General features: G+C 40.9%; 1 protein-coding gene across 4 annotated transcripts; it reads left to right on the top strand.

The window, feature by feature from the left end:
- Positions 1–1,391: 1,391 nt before the first annotated feature.
- Positions 1,392–11,960, top strand: LOC116585994 (protein FAM170A-like). 4 transcript variants are annotated; one of them, XM_032335447.1, is made up of 5 exons: positions 1,392–1,551; positions 3,093–3,215; positions 8,359–8,508; positions 9,738–10,756; positions 11,914–11,960. In XM_032335447.1, exons 2-4 carry the CDS (start codon positions 3,140–3,142, stop codon positions 10,367–10,369), a joined length of 858 nt encoding a protein of 285 aa, XP_032191338.1. In that variant the 5' UTR covers positions 1,392–1,551; positions 3,093–3,139; the 3' UTR covers positions 10,370–10,756; positions 11,914–11,960. The 4 variants fall into 4 exon arrangements, with proteins under 4 accessions (XP_032191338.1, XP_032191336.1, XP_032191337.1 ...); XM_032335445.1 differs by having other exon boundaries at positions 1,392–1,520; XM_032335446.1 differs by having other exon boundaries at positions 1,392–1,520; positions 3,096–3,215.
- The last annotated feature ends 4,866 nt before the right edge of the window (positions 11,961–16,826 follow it).

The raw sequence follows: 16,826 nt of genomic DNA on the forward strand, positions 1-16,826 counted from the left end.
AATGAATTCTGTCATATGTACCTACCATACTATGTTTGCCCATTCTTCTTGAGTTAGAAACTAAACTAAACTAAAATTACAGCTCTTTGCTAGTATAGATAATGGTATAGGTATAACTCTGTAACAATCCCTTTATGGAATGAGATTATAGGTCATGGGTTAGATGCTTATTTAATTTTGTAATAGTTGACTAACTGTTCTTCCACATGGCTGCATAAGACATTTTAGATCATGAAGATTCTTTTTTTTTTTTTTAACCTGTATCCTTATAATTTTTTGTATAGTTTGACCTAATTTTTACCGGTGTGTCCATGTAAAATAGTATCTAATTTTTATTTTCATTTTTTTCTGATAGCTAACAAGGCTGAATGTTTCTGGGTGAATGTGCCTGCCATTCAGTGGCTCTAAAAGGCTGAGTCCCTAGTTAGTGAGGGGTATGTATAGAGGCGGCTCCTACTATGGCCAGCTGAGACTGAAGGAGACTATAGATCTTGGCCTGGTCCTAGTACAGCTGATAACGTGGCAGTAAATGCAGATTGTCCCTAAGGGAGGGGGTGTATGCAATGGTGGATGGGAGGTGGGATGGAACCCAGACTTATACCATGTTCAGACCCTGCACAGAGCCCAGCTGTTTCCAGACGACACAGACTGGGACCTGGGACAGAAGCCTGGAGAGTGACACCTTCAGGCTTGACAAGAACAGGACTTATTATGAGGGCCAGGGAATGTATTCAGGGACTTTCTCTTTACCCAAACCTCTGGGAAAATAATTAGTAAAAGAGTGGCTTATTGTAAAAATATATGAGACTATTCCCAGTAGTGGGGGAAATTCAGTGTATTTTTAGGGTTCTATAGAATTACGTCCTCAAATTCACACCTACAATATATACTTCAGCTGTAACTGTTTCACATAAGTTACATAGTATTACTAATAACATCTAACACTAACTGTTTTCTATCATTCAGGCATGGTTCTAAGCCTAGTTCTCTCAGGTACCACCTTATCTTCTCTGTGGGGAGACTTAGTAATGTGGTCACTGTAAACACAAAGGAATGTTCTTTGTTTAATCCAAGTCATCTATTCTCTTGTTTGGATATCAAGTGCAAGTTATACAAATTCAAGTTGAGGATAGTTTCCACTGGATGACACAATTGCTCCAGTCTGTTGGTTGTGGCAGTCCTTCAGTCCTGTGAGTACCGGCTGGGCCCCTGGGATGCAATGATGTAATCTCTAGGTCATAGAATAGTGATGCTGACTTACATCATAATAGCCCTTGATGGTATATTGAGTGCTGGTCAGGACAGTGGTCTAGTGAGAAAGTAGTTTCTCAAGTGATCTGTTGTTCTTGATCGTACTGGTTTGATTCTTTGTTATCATCAGTTTAGTTTTTGAAAGTAGAATTTCAGAGAGAAAGGTACTGTCTGGAGTCCCTCTCTGAAGAGGTGAATCATGAAGAAGAAACAAAAAAGGAAACATCTGGAAAGCCCATCGTCCCCCGCAAATGCCAAAAAGTCAAGAGGTATGTGTTAAGCATATTCCCTGAGAATAAGGTAAGAAGGAATTGCCTCTAAAGAAAGAGAGAGAGAGGATTCGTAGCTGCGGAAAGGGAGAGGAAGAGGGAAGAGAGGGAGGGATGTGTTTATGCTGGTCTTTCTGAGGACTCAGGTGGTCTGAGAGAGAAAGTTCAAATCCTTGTCTCTGCAGCTGAGGAGCTGTGCTATCTATACATGTCTCCCTGGGCTACTGCATCATATGGTGGTTGATTAGTACAAGTTTTATTGAAAATTGTTTTCCTTTATGTTATTTCTGCCTAAGGGCATCGGTTAAGTATATAATGTTATCAGAAGTTTTCTAGTAGTACATTCTCCTGTTAATGAAGAAGAAAATGTGACTCATGGAGGTGAGGAATAACTTTTAAAAAGCACTTAAAACTGGTTGTACAGGGATGAGAGTATAAGGTGAGAATTTATTTACTCAGAAGCAAGAAAATTGTTTTGTCTCAGAGGATGAGAAAGTGAGTGTGGGGCTCCTATGTGAATTGTAAGGAACGGGCAGAACACATGCACACCGCTGTTTAATGATAAGTTAAATTGAGGAAGTAGTTTGTTTCTTTCTGAAGAAGTGGAAAACTGAAAGAGTTCTGGTTACTATGGAGATTAAAAGTAAACAGGTAACTGCTGTGAGTCAGAAACATTGTTTAGTGGTGGGAGGGGGACAGATCAGAGCTAACCCCAACGTTCCAAGTGGTGTCTCCTACTCCAGGTGGATAACTTGGTATTTCCAATAATGTTTGGGGTTTCTGGGAAGTGAGGTTGTCTGCAATTCACCTTCAGTAAAATTCATGCATGTTGAGAGTTGTTCCTGAGTGTAAAGTAAACATGCGCTCACAACCATGTGTTCACATAGATACATGTATAGAACATTAATACCCCAGGAAAAGGTAATTATTATCAAACATAATTGTCCATTTACTCTGTACCAGGTCCAATTATTTGCCTCTCAAAAACACATTATATCCCCGCTTCATTAGCTAGAGTAGATCTGGTCTTTGAAGCTAACGCACAAATAGATCTATTCCTTGCTTATGTAACAATTCAGAGTATAGTAGGGCAAGTCTCCTGGGCTGATGGAGACTTTGTTTTCATTAACAGGAGCTTTCAAATAGATTCTGGGTGATCCACATCTTAGCTGGAAAAGTGAAACATGTGGAGGGACATAGAGGAGGTGTTTATGATTCTGTCTGGAAGTGGCACATGTCAATTCCACTCATTGTTCAGTTCAAAAAACTTAACCACATGGTCAGAACTGCTACAAGAGTTGTCAATAAATGCAATCTAGTAGTATGTCCAGGTAGAAAGGAGATAGCTTGCACTTACTGTTCTATTTACAAAGAGCACGGCTTATACAAAGCCAGCTACTCCTGATATAAACACAATAAATGAACCATATCAGGCCATGAAAATGGAGGCCATGTGTATTCACTAAACATCTCACGTTGTGGACTCTTCTTGTTTGCTTTATGGGTGGATAAGCACACAAACACTAAACGTGGACCACATCTCTCTTATTTTTATGTAATTGAATTTACAAGAAGATCTGGAGAATCAACAAAAGGCAGCGGCCTCAAATTCAGTCCAGATGACAAAGAAGGCTTCATCTTCTTCCTCAGAGTATTTCTCCAGCAACTCTTTGGAAAACAAGCTCACTGGTACTGGTAAGGAGAGTGTGTTGAATAAATTGTGACTTACTGCACAGCCAAATTACCTTCTTTTATTCGACTTTCAGTAAAAACACCAACCATGTCAAATTTCTACACAAGACTTCTATAAAGCACAGCAGACCCCGACGCAGACAGGGTGGGCATGAGGCGCTCCCTCCATCAGGGTTTGAGGGGTGTTGAGTGCCGCGGTAGTGGGGGCAGAGGGGGTTGGCCTGTCACCTTGCTGGGGGTTGTTGCTGGGTCCTGGGTGCTGGGCTGGGTGGATGTGTGGCCATCAGAAGTGAACAGAGCAGTCAAGGCATTGTGGGCGTTGATCTGCCCATCAGTTGATACAAGGCTGCCTGGTCTTCTTCCATGATCAACAGAAACCATCAGTTGCCAGGGAAAAGTCCTTACTAGGACTGGAGTAATCCCAGAACAGCAGAGAGCAGTGCTTTTTCTTGAAGAAATGCTGGGATAGGGTCTGGGTATGAGAATGTTAGCAGAGAAACAGGGAAGGGTATGTCAGTGTGAACCACCAAAGCATTTATGTTATCAGGAAGGCGTGAAAGTACCAACAGCTTTAAATAGGCCAGAAGCGGTCAGATTCTCAAGGGTTGGACTTAGGGTGTAGTAAGAGACATCCAGTCCGAGACCCATCCCTTTCATGTGCTTTGGTAGCCTGTGTTCTGACATTCATCCCTTTACAAACCCTCTGCACTCCTCATCCTCATTATTCAGTTCCTTGTAATCTTCCACATGCTTCTGAATTCTCTATGCCATGTGGTTGTCCCTACCATAGAAACAGTGACGATTTCTCTGACTTCTGAAACTCTAGATAAGTTAACCCTGTTTTTAAATTTCATAGAAGCATACAATGTATAGTTTGTATCTAGTTCCTTTTATCATTAAATCTGTGAAATTTAATATTATTTATATGCATGTACATTTATATTTTCTTTTTTTTTTTTTTAAAGATTTTATTTATTTATTCGACAGAGAGAGAGATCACAAGTAGGCAGAGAGGAAGGCAGAGAGAGAGGAGGAAGCAGGCTCCCTGCTGAGCAGAGAGTCCGATGCGGGACTCGATCCCAGGACCCTGAGATCATGACCTGAGCCGAAGGCAGCGGCCTAACCCACTGAGCCACCCAGGCGCCCCTACATTTATATTTTCTTACACAGTCTTCTCTATACCTCCATTTCCTTTAGATCTTTACACAGTCTCAAAGCTCATATATTCTTTCTCTTACAACTTTTGACTTTTACGTCCTCTAATGTTCTTTCATTATTCCCTTAGATTACACAAATACACCAATTATACTCTCAAAGACAGTATTCCTAATAATTATCTGGTACATCTAAATCCTGCAACAACATATACACCCCCAAATCCGTTGTCACAGGATGTGGAATCTACACATGTGGATATGTGCAAAACTAAAACACATAAAGCATGCATACCATTCTCAGTCACACAAAATTCACCCCATATTCAGAATCACAAACACCAATGCAGTTACACATTAGGCCCTGGCCCTGTTTGAACCAACGTGTTAGGAACTTTCACACACAAAGCACCTTACATCCATCACACCATTATGATACAACAGGTGCCCAGTACACATATCAGACACAGCCATAGGAAATTATGGTATTATTAAACAGTTAACTAGTGAACAGTGAGCTTGGTTACCATGGCAACAGAAACACTGACATAACAATGAGGAATATGTTCTTCAAAAATAAAACTTGTTTGTCTCATTTGAGGTTATAAATCTCTCGGAGTTCAGAACGCAGAGGGTAAAAGTGTAACAAATGGGAAGGAAGGCAAATGGTACTGAAAATCCTAACCACAGTGAATGACTATCAGGAGCCATGGTAGCAGCATCCAGACAGAAAGACAGGATAGTGCAATAGGCCAATTCTTTGCCCAAACTAAAGATAACTATTTAGGGCAAAATAAGTATTTGCATGGGGGGTGGGGAGAGTGGGGAAAGTAGAATAGGGACAAGAGTGTAAGAGGGGAACAGATTGGGACCAGCAGTTTTTATGACATATTCAGTTTTTTAGGACCATCAAAGTTACACACACATTATCCCCAACCTGGCCACTCTTTGGAAGACAGTCTTCCAGACCATGAGGCAAAAAGTGAATCACCTGTATCAGAATGCTTTACCTGTTACTCCTCATTCTCTTAAGAAGAAAGGCATTTCAAGTCTAGGCAGATGAGGGAAGAGGGGGTCTGAATAGACCTATAGACATCCTGCTCAGCATCTCTCCAAAGCCAGAGGGAGAAAGGTGCACATGACGCCCAGTTATAATCTTATTCTCTGTCCTGATTTGGGAATATGAGTCTTCTGTTTCTGTACCCTCAATAGGAACTCATTACAAGCACTTCACTTTTAGCGGGTAGAGAGGAACTGTGTGCCTACATTGTGGGGAAGATATCACTTATTGAGGGAAGAAGTGGAATTCATAGGCACAGTATTCACAATTTGTGTAGTGTCAGTTAAACCTAAAAGGGAAGAATAAATGTAAAATGAAGCCATAGCTTGTAGTACTCTAGAAATATCAAACTGCAGAGTACGTAAAAGCTCCAAATTGATAGTCATCCACATTAAGGGTCCTATGGTAATGACTTCCTGAACGTGAACTCAGTCTAAAACTACAAAGCACACAATCTAAGGAAGGTTCTGCAAACATAGTGAACATTACGGTTTAACATCAAAGAAGATCATTTAATTGAACAGTGCTATAGGGATGGTAAATAAGAATGTTTACAGTTAAAGATGTAAAGTCATAAAACACTAAAAAGAAAAAAATATTTAAAAAACCTAAAGTTTTAGAAGTGAAAAATAATGTTATAGAAATTATAAATAATGTGACACACAGATCACTTTTAATAAAGGGAAGACATACTGCTGTACGTCTCTAGAAGGATGCTGCAGTGTCACCCATGACTCTCATGCTACCTTCACATGCAATGGCCATGTCACCTCTACAGTCTCTGCATAAAATTGTTGAGGAAACGTGACAGACACATACATCAGACTGTGTTCACAAACATGGCACACATACTAAGTCCCTAGAAAATACACCACCCCCACTGAATTGTCTCATTCCTAAACCAACATGACCTATCAGACACACTCCAGCGACCTAAGAGAAAAAGTAGTTGCATTTTGTGAAGTAAAAATTGAGTTATAAGCTTCCCTGAAGTTTTTAAACCAAGGAGGAGAAGTAATATGTTTGAGTTAATTTCTAAGGAACAAAAATGGACCTATTTCCTGAACATTGAGTTTAGAAATGTAGATTAGGAGGAAGAAAAACTAACCGGTGATTTTTGTGATATGTTTAAATTCATGGCAGAGTTCGAGATGATCCTAGAAATACACATATTTTACCAGGGAAATAACCAACAGCCTAGAATTTCGCTGTTCATTGGTAAGGTTTAGAGGTAGGCTTATGTGTACAGTGAGTATAGATGCAAAAATTAATCAGAACAGTGTGTGGGAATGTGAGGAGGGTGACACCACCAACTGGGCCAAGTGACAGCTGAGCCATTTGGCAGTCAGTACCTCCTAGGAGGGGAGCTGTGCCCAATGTGGGGAGATGTGGCCTAGAGTCAGCCTTGGGAACCTACTAGAGTCTCCTGGTCCTGCAGAGCTGTGCAGCAGAGACCTCAGGTAAGGTCCGACCCAGGTACCTGAAAGAGGAGGCCAAGGAGCAGTAGTGGAAGTCTGTCAGTTCCTTCCTGTAAATTCGAACCCTCTCAGGAAGCAACGGGACTTTCATATCATAAACCACAGCTGGCAGACCAAAGACCTTTACTGACATGCTCCAAATTTATTCTTGTGGTAAACAGAATAGTCAGAGGGCAGGCATCTTATTACCATGTACTAGGCAAGAATTTGAGCCTCTGATCCATGACAAAAAAAAACATAAGGCTTTCAGAGGTAACCAGACATTTCATTCCAGAAAATGTTTTTAGATACCTAGATTTTAGAACTTCAAACAGAAGCTGGACTATAATCTTCATGGGGAGAAGTGCCGTGTGGGTTATCATGCATGCTATTTCTTGAATGTTTAGTGAAGGCAAAAAAAAAAATTTAAAAAAAAAGTCACTTATCTGCTCTTCCTTCTCTTTCTCAGAAGTTTTAAACACATCTGAAGATATTTTATCTGGACCCTCTGGGTTGGCCCAAGGACATGGCCAGATGGCAGCAGATGCAATCTCACAATACTCCTGTGTGTCTGCAGATAAGCTCTTTCACCGTGGTTTGTGGTGGGGGAGAAGTAGGGTTGAGGGGGAATCAGGCAGGGAGGTGAGGCAGCATGTTAACTCAAAATTAGAATTAAGTGCCCATGCTCAGCTATGGCCATAAATGGCCCCTTTGCTCAAGGACTGCCCAAGGTCTCTGTTCTTAAATAATAGGCAGAAATGTACCATGTCAGGATCCCTGTCTTCTTTGGAAGACGCTCTTAAAGGATCTGAATGGGAAGATTAAAAATCTAAGAGAAATGTAGAAATACAATTCTGGAAGAGGAGTTTGGGGAAAGTTAGTGAAGTCTTAATTTGAACATCTCCAGCACCAGGATTCCCAGGAAGCCCTGAGAATTTATTTTGTCTATATCTATATCATTATATCTATCTATCCTCTCTCTACATATATATGTGTGTATAGATATACACCAACATAGAAGTAGATAGATACACTTGCAGAATTCTTTATAAAACTTGTACCCCATCCTCTCTAATTACACAGTTTCTCATGAGGAAAATCAAGCTGAAAATACCCAATGTTAGTGACTCCATACTGTTTCAGAGACATGGTTCTTTCTACATCTTCAGTGTTCTTTACATATCTCCAGAATCCTACATGCAAGGTACTCAGTATTATGGGCATCCACCATAAACATAATTTTGATCAATGTTATTTACTTCTCTTTTGGAATAAGTGAAGTTTTAAGAGGTAAACTCACCTTAATATTAGAGTTTTCTACTGAGAAAATCACTTAATTTCTGTGGGAGCAAGTGTCATGTGTGGTAATGTTGTCTAACTTAGAGTGTTTACTCAGTGTGGCTCTTCTGCAAGGATACAGACTCCAGAAGATGCCGCATCTCAATATATTGTTTTATTTTTATTCCATTCACCAGAATTCAAGACCACCCAGGAGGATGCAGCCCATCCTAAGTCCTCTGCCGTGGTCCCTCCTGGTGGTGAGGCAGCAGAACAACAATCCTCTGCCTCACAGTACTACTCCTGTTTCTCCTCCTTATCTCAAATCATTCAGGATAATGAGGATGGTAAGGGAAACACACAGGTGGGGTCTGAGCTGGATGGGAGGTACAACTGAGCTGCTCAGCCCAAGCCCTCTTATTTAAGTCTCCACTTAAAAATCTGAAGAGGGCTTCAGGGCAGAGGCACTAATACTGAAGGCTCTGCAGAGGGACAAATGGGAATGTGCCTCCAGGGTTAGGACCCAGTTACTCGTGAGAGTGCTGGGACAGCTGGGGGCCGGGAAGAGCACTGTGCTGGTGTGGGCCTTTCATCATAGTCTTTCCCCTCAGGTGAGCATAGACTCCTCACACACACTCCTGCATCTGTCTGCCTTCCTACCAGTTATGGTCCCATTTCTCCTTCCCTTTGCTTTTAGACATGCCTTCATTCTTCATCAATCTTCCCATTCTCTTGTATGTGAGGGCGCAGCTATGCCCTCATACCCTCACTCCTTCACACAATCAGACTCACCCATTTACACACTAATGCCATACGGAATTTACATCCCCTCACACCAATCACCTGGTTTAACTACCTCACACTAAGCCAAATTGTGGAAAATTGGTACAACCTGAGAGGGGTGCACCTTCATATAGAGCCTTACTCATCCATGTGCCACTTCATGCACGAAGACATTGTCACTTCACAGAGCTGCATGTTCGGGGAGCCCAGGTCACTTCTGGTAACACTGTAAGTCCTGTTGTCTCATGACAAGAAACGGCACCAGTCCTGCACTTGTACATATGCTCTGCCACACTGTGGAATACGCATGCACACACTCATCCGCCATCACCTTGCACCATCATCAGAAACACTCATCAGGGTCTCCTGGGTGGCTCAGTCATTTGGGCAGCCAACGCTTGGTTTTGGCTCAGGTCATGATCTCGGCGTCATGTGATCAAGCCCTGCATCAGGCTCCATGCTCAGCAGAGAGTCTGCTTGTCCCTCTCCCTCCACCCCTCCTGTCTCTCTCAAATAAACAAAACACTGAAGAAAAAAAAGAAAAAAACCCACCACTCACCAGCTGTGTCTCAAAACACACTTGCAACTCCACAAGACACACCACACCCTCATTCCCACATAGCTAGACCATGTACACACCTCAAAGCATAGCACTCAGAGAATTCTGAAATATCACATGTGTATTATACGTAGGCTCCACATGTCTGCATAGGAATAGTCTCATGGGCATCTCGCCTCCTCCTGATACTGCGGACTTATTCTATTTGTCTTACACTTGAAATTTTCTTCCTAGGAGCTCCTCAAACAGACCAGCTTGTTTCTTGTTCCAAGAAATGTGAGACTTCTTCACACTTTCTATATAGCTCCTTTACTTTGCAACTGGCTAATGATCCTAAGCCTTCTGTGTCCTCTGCAAACACAGAAGAGGAAACATTCATGAATGTCTACTATATGAATGTAAGAACAAAAAGGGGGGTGGCTGTCCTCAATGATGAGCAAGAAAGCCTGGAGCCTCCCACCAAAAAAACAAAAAAAGAAAAAAAGACCTTTTCTGATCTCCAGGGAGCAGTCACCCCCTCTTGCACTACTAAGGAGCCACCAACTTGCAGTGCATCCAGGCATACAGTAGAAGAGCAGGAGAAAGGGAAGGAGGCTGACAGTCCACCAGTGCCTCCAGCTGCCGAGGAATATCCCAGGGCCAAGACGCCTGAATGGCTCGTGGCCCTTAATAGTGGCTTCAGGTGCATGGCCTGCTGCCGGGTCTTTCCCAGCTTGGAGGTCCTCCAGGAATACGTGAAGCATGGAGTCCGTGAGGGCTTCAGCTGCCATACTTTCCATCTGACCTTGACTTTGCTGAAGAGAAAGAAAAGGGTAGAGAAGGAAAAGAGTAGGCAGACAAAGAATACTAAGAATACTGGCATATAGATGCCAGCAAGTGAAAAATTTTGGCCTGAAGTTGTCTTCATACAAATAAACAGAACTCTTTCTAGCCCCTCCAGCAGAAGCAGTAGAGTAGGCCAGACTCTACTGAGAGGGGCTTCATCTTCTCTAAGAAGCCCTAGGACCCATTTTTGTTTATGCACATCCACCACCACCACCACTCCCAGCACACCACCACCAGGAGCAGACAACCCCTTTCAACTATCTCCACTGCTCTCCCAAGAAGGAGGGAGAAGAAGGCAGTTCACACCACGCAGAACTGCAAGATGGTCTCATACAAACTAAAGAGCAATGACCACTCACATATCATCTCTACCTGAAAAAAGGAGACTGACTGAAGGGGAAACTGCTGGGGGCCGGATTGTAGAAGAGGTGAGGGCCCTAGGAGTAAGAAAATGTCTCAAGTGTTCTTGAGACTCAGGTTTCTGCTGGAGATGCCTCCCAAGGTTCCAGGATAACTGTGTTGAATAATTTCCTTCAGAGAAATACATACTTGGAAGTAGAATGCTTGCTTGATGACAGATTAAGGAGATTGCTTCCTTTCTATGCCCTTTGAGGAGACAGGAGTAAAGACCTGACTAGCAGTTAAGCAGGGCTGAGAAGCCTGGGCCCACCATTCCTAGATTAACCAAATGTCATGGGAGTCACATCCCTTGGCCTGCCTCCCTTTCCAAGGGGTGCAGGGCAAAGCAGAGACAAACTTTGTCTGTTGGAGGAAGGGTTGGTATGCAGGCTAGATGTAGTCCTGCCCTTTTCCTGGGTGAGAGTGAGATCTCAGATGTCATGTTCTAAGTTTCATACCTAGAAGACATGCTGAAGAGTTATAATCAGAGGATTCCTTTTCTTCCCCCCTTGATATGTACTAGGAGCCAGTAGTTCTGGCTGCTTCCTTTAAAGTGTCAGAAGCAACTGGAAAGAAATAGGGATAGAGGTTACTCTTCTGTCATGGACCATTTCTGGCAACTTTTTTTTTTTTTTTTTTTTTTTTTTTTTTTAAGAACAAGAGCAAATAGGTGAAGAGAGTAGAGGGAGAGAAAATTCTTCAACAGGCTCCCCACCCAGTGCAGAGCCTGACTCAGGGCTCAATCTCATGACCCTGAGATAATGACCTGAGCTGAAATCAAGAGTTGGATGCTTAACCAACTGAGTCACCCAGGCGCCCCAGTTTCAGGCAACTTTGAATGTGTTGCTTTTTTGAGGATTCCCATGTTCTTTTATGAAAGTTCATGATTCCTGCATGTTATTATTTATTTTTGTTATAGCATCAAGTGCTTGTTCTAAGGGATGAGTAGGGGGGTTAAACATAGATGAGACTGCAAAGACTAGCAAAACCAGCTTTGTACCACAATGAATGAGAGTATATCTTAAAAAGAAGGGCTCTTCTTCTAGGGTCCAAGAGTCATAGTGGAACCTGGGAATTGCCCTAAATTTTTTGAATCACATAGAGTGAATGAATGTATATCAGTAAAATAAGAAAAGCTTCCTTCCTCATTGAAACGATCTCCTTTCCTGTTTTGGTGTTCTTGTAGCAACACAGACCCACTGGCCCAAAGATTTCAAATGATGGTGTCCAGCATACCCTGCAGTCTGATGGGAGCACAGAAGTTCTCCTAAGCCCGCCTAGCATCTAGGGATGGCTGGCTGAAGATAGATATACCTGATACTCTGCAGCTGCTCCCAGTTGACCTGGTAAAATGCGGTGCCCAGCTCTAGAGAAAATATCCGCCTAGAGCCGTGAGAAGTACAAGGAATGCTGGGAATTACTGGGCACTCAGGAGCCCCATGGAATAACTCCTGCTGACCCTCCCCACCCTGCCAGGAGGCAGGCACCACTGAAAATCCCTGCAAGATTGCCTTGTTGGGAAGAGGGCAGTATAGGTAGAGAGATGTTAGTACTGTGATCAGGCCATGACACCTTCCTAGAGCTTTGGCTGGTGGAATAAGAAGATTGATGGCAGCTTGGCAGAACTCAAGGGAGGAGACTGTTAGCTTGACAGAGGATCTAAAAGGATATTTCTGATCTCTTTCCTCCGTTTGACTTCTACTTGTTGCTTCTCAAGTCCCTCGATTTACTGTAGGTTTGAAGACCTGGCTTGTAGTCTTACTCTCCAGGCCCGCCCTTACTCTTCACTCCTCCACGTCTTCTCTCTATGAATATGTGCCTGAACACTCCAAATATCAATGGTCCAGATTGTAATCCATATTCTTCCTCCCCTCCACTTGCACCCAAACATTTGCTCCACTGTAGTCTCTGTTAACTTATACTTATTTTTCTATATCCTTTTCTTTATATGAACATACACCTTTCTCCTTATCTTTTTCTAATATACTCACTTGCACAGTTATCTGGCTGACAGATAGACATTCTTATTATTGAGAGAGAAAAAGCTATTTCACAAATGAAACAAAAGCAAAGAAAACCCCCCACTTGGCTTCTCTGAGCTTGTGCACACATAGGTGTGCAAATACTTCTTATACAGTCACAGCAGAGAGGATGGAACATGTAATAAATCATCATGGATGATCAAATATGTCTATACAAGGGTGTCACAGAAGTCATAATGCAGCCTTAAACTTAATTTTAGAAGCATAAAAGACACCAAGTTTTGAAAAATATAATTTACATGTTCAATTATTTGCAAGTCACTTACACTTCAATTGTGCATTTTCAAAGATAAATTTTTAATTTTTCTTTTATCACTCTTCCATAATCAATCAGAAGGTCAGAAACAGGGAAATTTTCAATTGTTCTTTATAGTTCGTAAATATAAGGAAAATTAAAATAGTTCAACTTTGAAATGGGATCATTTATAGCTTTTAGCTTTGCACTTTCAGAAGTGCATGTTTCAGAAGTTCATGACTGCTATATGGCGTTTGGTACATACATATTTACACAGGTTTGTATAACAGTTTACATATGTATATATATATACAAACCTGTATATACCTAGGCCTATACACGTATTTCCTTTTCTCTCTATATATATCTCAGATATAGTGAGGCTGTCCACATGCATATGGACATATAAGAAGTTTATGTGCACCTGTGTGCCATTGAAGCCAAGAGAAGGATTATAATTGTTTTTGCTTTCATCTGCCTAGTTCTTTATCCTTCTTCCTGTGATAGTGTCTTCACTTTCTGGCCAAATATATGGGCAAGCAAGTCAGACTAGCCAAGTGAAGTCCTTACTTCAACACTTGGCTTACATAGTTTACCTAGGTGTAGAACCTGTGTTGGAACAGTCTGTACTGATAGCTTAGACAATTGAAACAGGAGCTAGAGACTGGGGAGTTTCCTGGTGAGTGATCTTTTGTCCACAACCCAAATTAAAGTCTGTGAGCCTGCACTGCACTCCTTCAGTTCTTCTTTTTTGGATGACCTGGCCATTTCAGTTAGGACTTTAATATGCTAAGCATCTCCACCAACCCTTCAATAAATTCTTGTTTTGTTTGCATTAGCCTGAGTCATTTACTGTTGTTTGAAACCTAATGTCCCTTAATTTGGATGCAAATTAGCTTCAATATGATCATTTCTTCCGTTTTATTTATTGAAACAGTATGGCCTAGAAAATAATATTATATTCCTCTGACTTTATACTGAAACAGTAAGGGATATAATTAAACTCAGTAGGTATACTATATCCTTGATTAATTAGGAAGGTGCAGGAAAAATGTTTGGGTGTATAAGCAAAAGATCAGACTTCAAAACAGTCAAACTGGATTTTTATCTCTTACTGCCACTTAGCAAATTCACAGACTTTCTGAGTCAATGTTCTGTCTTAAAAATGGATTTCGTAATACTAAAGTAATGCTATTGGGGAGGATAATGAGATGCAAGTAAAAACACATTACTTAGCCACTCAAAAGATTCATTCATTTTTGGTATTTGCTTTCCTTACCTTTGATTATCAGTAGTTTGAGTAAGACGTGTCTGGGTAGGATTTTTTAAAAATATTGTTTGAGATATGCTGACCTTTTTAAAAAAGTTAATTTTGATAAAACTCATCAGAGAAGTCCCATGTATATCCATCACCCCCTTTTCTTCAACATAGTTATAGTTCATTACCAAACAAAGGAAATTTACTGAAACAAAACAACTAAGCACATTGCAGACCTTACTCAGATGTTACTGTTTTTGTGTGTGCTTATATTTTGTCTGTTTTTATAATTCCATGCCATCTTATGCCCTGTATAGAATTATATACATATAACTGCAGTCACAATACAGAAACGTTCTGTCATCACAAAGTACTTCTCTGAGGCTGGTCTTTATGGACACCATCCCCCCACCTCCCAATTGTCCCTTGCCCCAACTCCTGACCGCCACTTCTGTTCTCCATCTCTGTAGTGTTTTCATTTCACAAATTTTATGGAAATGTAATCATACTGTATGTCAACTTCTGAGACTGGCATTTTCCACTAAGCATAATTTTCTTAAGATCCAGCCAAATTGTTTGAATACACTGATACTTCATTACTTTATTGCTGAGGAGTATTCCATTTAACTCTGTAGAGCATTGCGTCACATCCCATGTTCTAAAGTCCTTGGCCATTTATGACTAAAAAGCTGCTGTGACATTCGTGCAAAGGTTTTTATGTGGATATCAGGTTGCTTCCTCTTAGTGTAATGCCTAAAGGTGTTACAGTATAAATATTAGTATAATGTGTTATACATTACAAGTATTAGTATAATGTATTAATATAATTATAAGTATAGATATAAGTATTTTTAAGCCATCTTAAGAGATATGCAGTAGTTATTTGTGGTTGTTTGAATTCGTGTTTTCTTGTGACTAAGGATGTTGACTATCTCTCTTCATGTAATTGACATTTGCAAATTCCCTTTTGTGAACTGTGTGTGTAGGTCTTTTACTTCTTTTTAAATTAGGTTGCTTTATTATTTGGAGAATGATTTGTATGTTTTAGGTATCAGTTACCTATTGGTTATGTGGTTTGCAAATCTCTCTCTTCTGGTGGCTTGTCTTTTTGTCCTCTTAACAGGGTCTTAGGCCTAGAAAAAATTCCAATTTTTAGGAAGCCAAATATATCAACTATTTTTTATTATGGATAACACTTTTGGTGTCATGTCTGAAAACTTGTTATCTAAATCTAAGTCCCAAATATTTTCTGTGTTTCTTGCAAAATTTTTAGGCCTTTCCATTTTTCATGTATATTTATGATCTATTTGAGTTCATTCTTATACAAGGTATGAGGTTTAGATGGATAATTTATGATCCCTGATGTCCATTTTTTCCAATACTGTTTCAGTATTGGAAACAGTACTGGGGCACATGGGTGTCTCGTTTGGTTAAGTGCCTGCCTTCATCTCAAGTCATGATGCCAACGATCAGATCCAGCCCCACATCCTGCCCCCTGCTCAGCAGGGAACCTGCTTCTCACTTTGCCCTCCCCCTCCCCCTGCTTATGCTTGCTTTCTCTCAAATAAAATCTTTAATTTTTTTTTTAAGGGATGTTATTCCAACACAGAATTGATTTTGTAATCTTGCCCCCAAATGATCTAATCACATTTGTGTGGATCTTTTTCTATGTTCCCTATTTCAGGTTCCATTGATCTGAGTGTCTAGATATTGATTTTCTATTGTATTGATTGCTATATATATTGAATAAGTCTTAAAAATGGACAGTATGGTGCGCCTGGGTGGCTCAGTGGGTTAAAGCCTCTGTCTTCGACTCAGGTCATGATCTCAGGGTCCTGGGATCGAGCCCCGCATTGGGCTCTCTGCTCAGCAGGGAGCCTGCTTCCTCCTCTCTCTCTGCCTGCATCTCTGCCTGCTTGTGATTCTCTCAATAAATCTCTCTCAAATAAATAAATAAAATCTTTTAAAAAAAATGGACAGTATGGTTCTTCCAGTTTGATGTTTCTTTCTGAAACTGTTTTAGCCATTCTAAGTCGTTTTGTGTTTCCACGTAAATTTTAACATAAGCCAGTACATATATACACAAAAATCTTGGGTTTATATTGAATCTGTAGATCAAAGAACTGACATCTTTAATATGCTAGGCATTCCAAACCATGAATATTATATGTGTCTCCATTTATACTTATTATATTTCGGTCTCCTTTGAGCTTTTTTAAAAAAAATTACCTTTTCCCCCCACTTATTAACATATAGTGTATCAGTAACCCCAAGGGTACAGGTCTGTGAATCGTGAGGCTTACACACTTCCCAGCACTCACCATAGCACATACCCTCTCCAATGTCCATAACCCAATGCCCCTCTCCCTTCCCACCTCCCCCAGAAACCCTCAGTTTGTTTTGTGAGATTAAGAGTCTCTTATAGTTTGTCTCCCTCCCAATCCCATCTTGTTCATTTCTTCCTTTCACTATGCCCCAGACCCCCACTTTGCTCTCAAATTCCTCATATCAGGGAAATCGTATGATAACTGTCTTTGTCTGATTGACTGACTTCACTCAGCATA

Source organism: Mustela erminea, chromosome 3 (genome assembly GCF_009829155.1).
Source record: "Mustela erminea isolate mMusErm1 chromosome 3, mMusErm1.Pri, whole genome shotgun sequence".
In the NCBI taxonomy this organism is placed as follows: domain Eukaryota; kingdom Metazoa; phylum Chordata; class Mammalia; order Carnivora; family Mustelidae; genus Mustela; species Mustela erminea.

Excerpts from the sequence above, each read along its gene's own strand:
- LOC116585994 (XM_032335445.1), top strand. The coding sequence starts at position 1,451 with ATGAAGAAGAAACAAAAAAGGAAACATCTGGAAAGCCCATCGTCCCCC. Across the intron at positions 1,521-3,092 it reads AAATGCCAAAAAGTCAAGAG|AAGATCTGGAGAATCAACAA; the intron begins GTATGTGTTAAG and ends TGAATTTACAAG. Across the intron at positions 8,509-9,737 it reads CATTCAGGATAATGAGGATG|GAGCTCCTCAAACAGACCAG; the intron begins GTAAGGGAAACA and ends TTTTCTTCCTAG.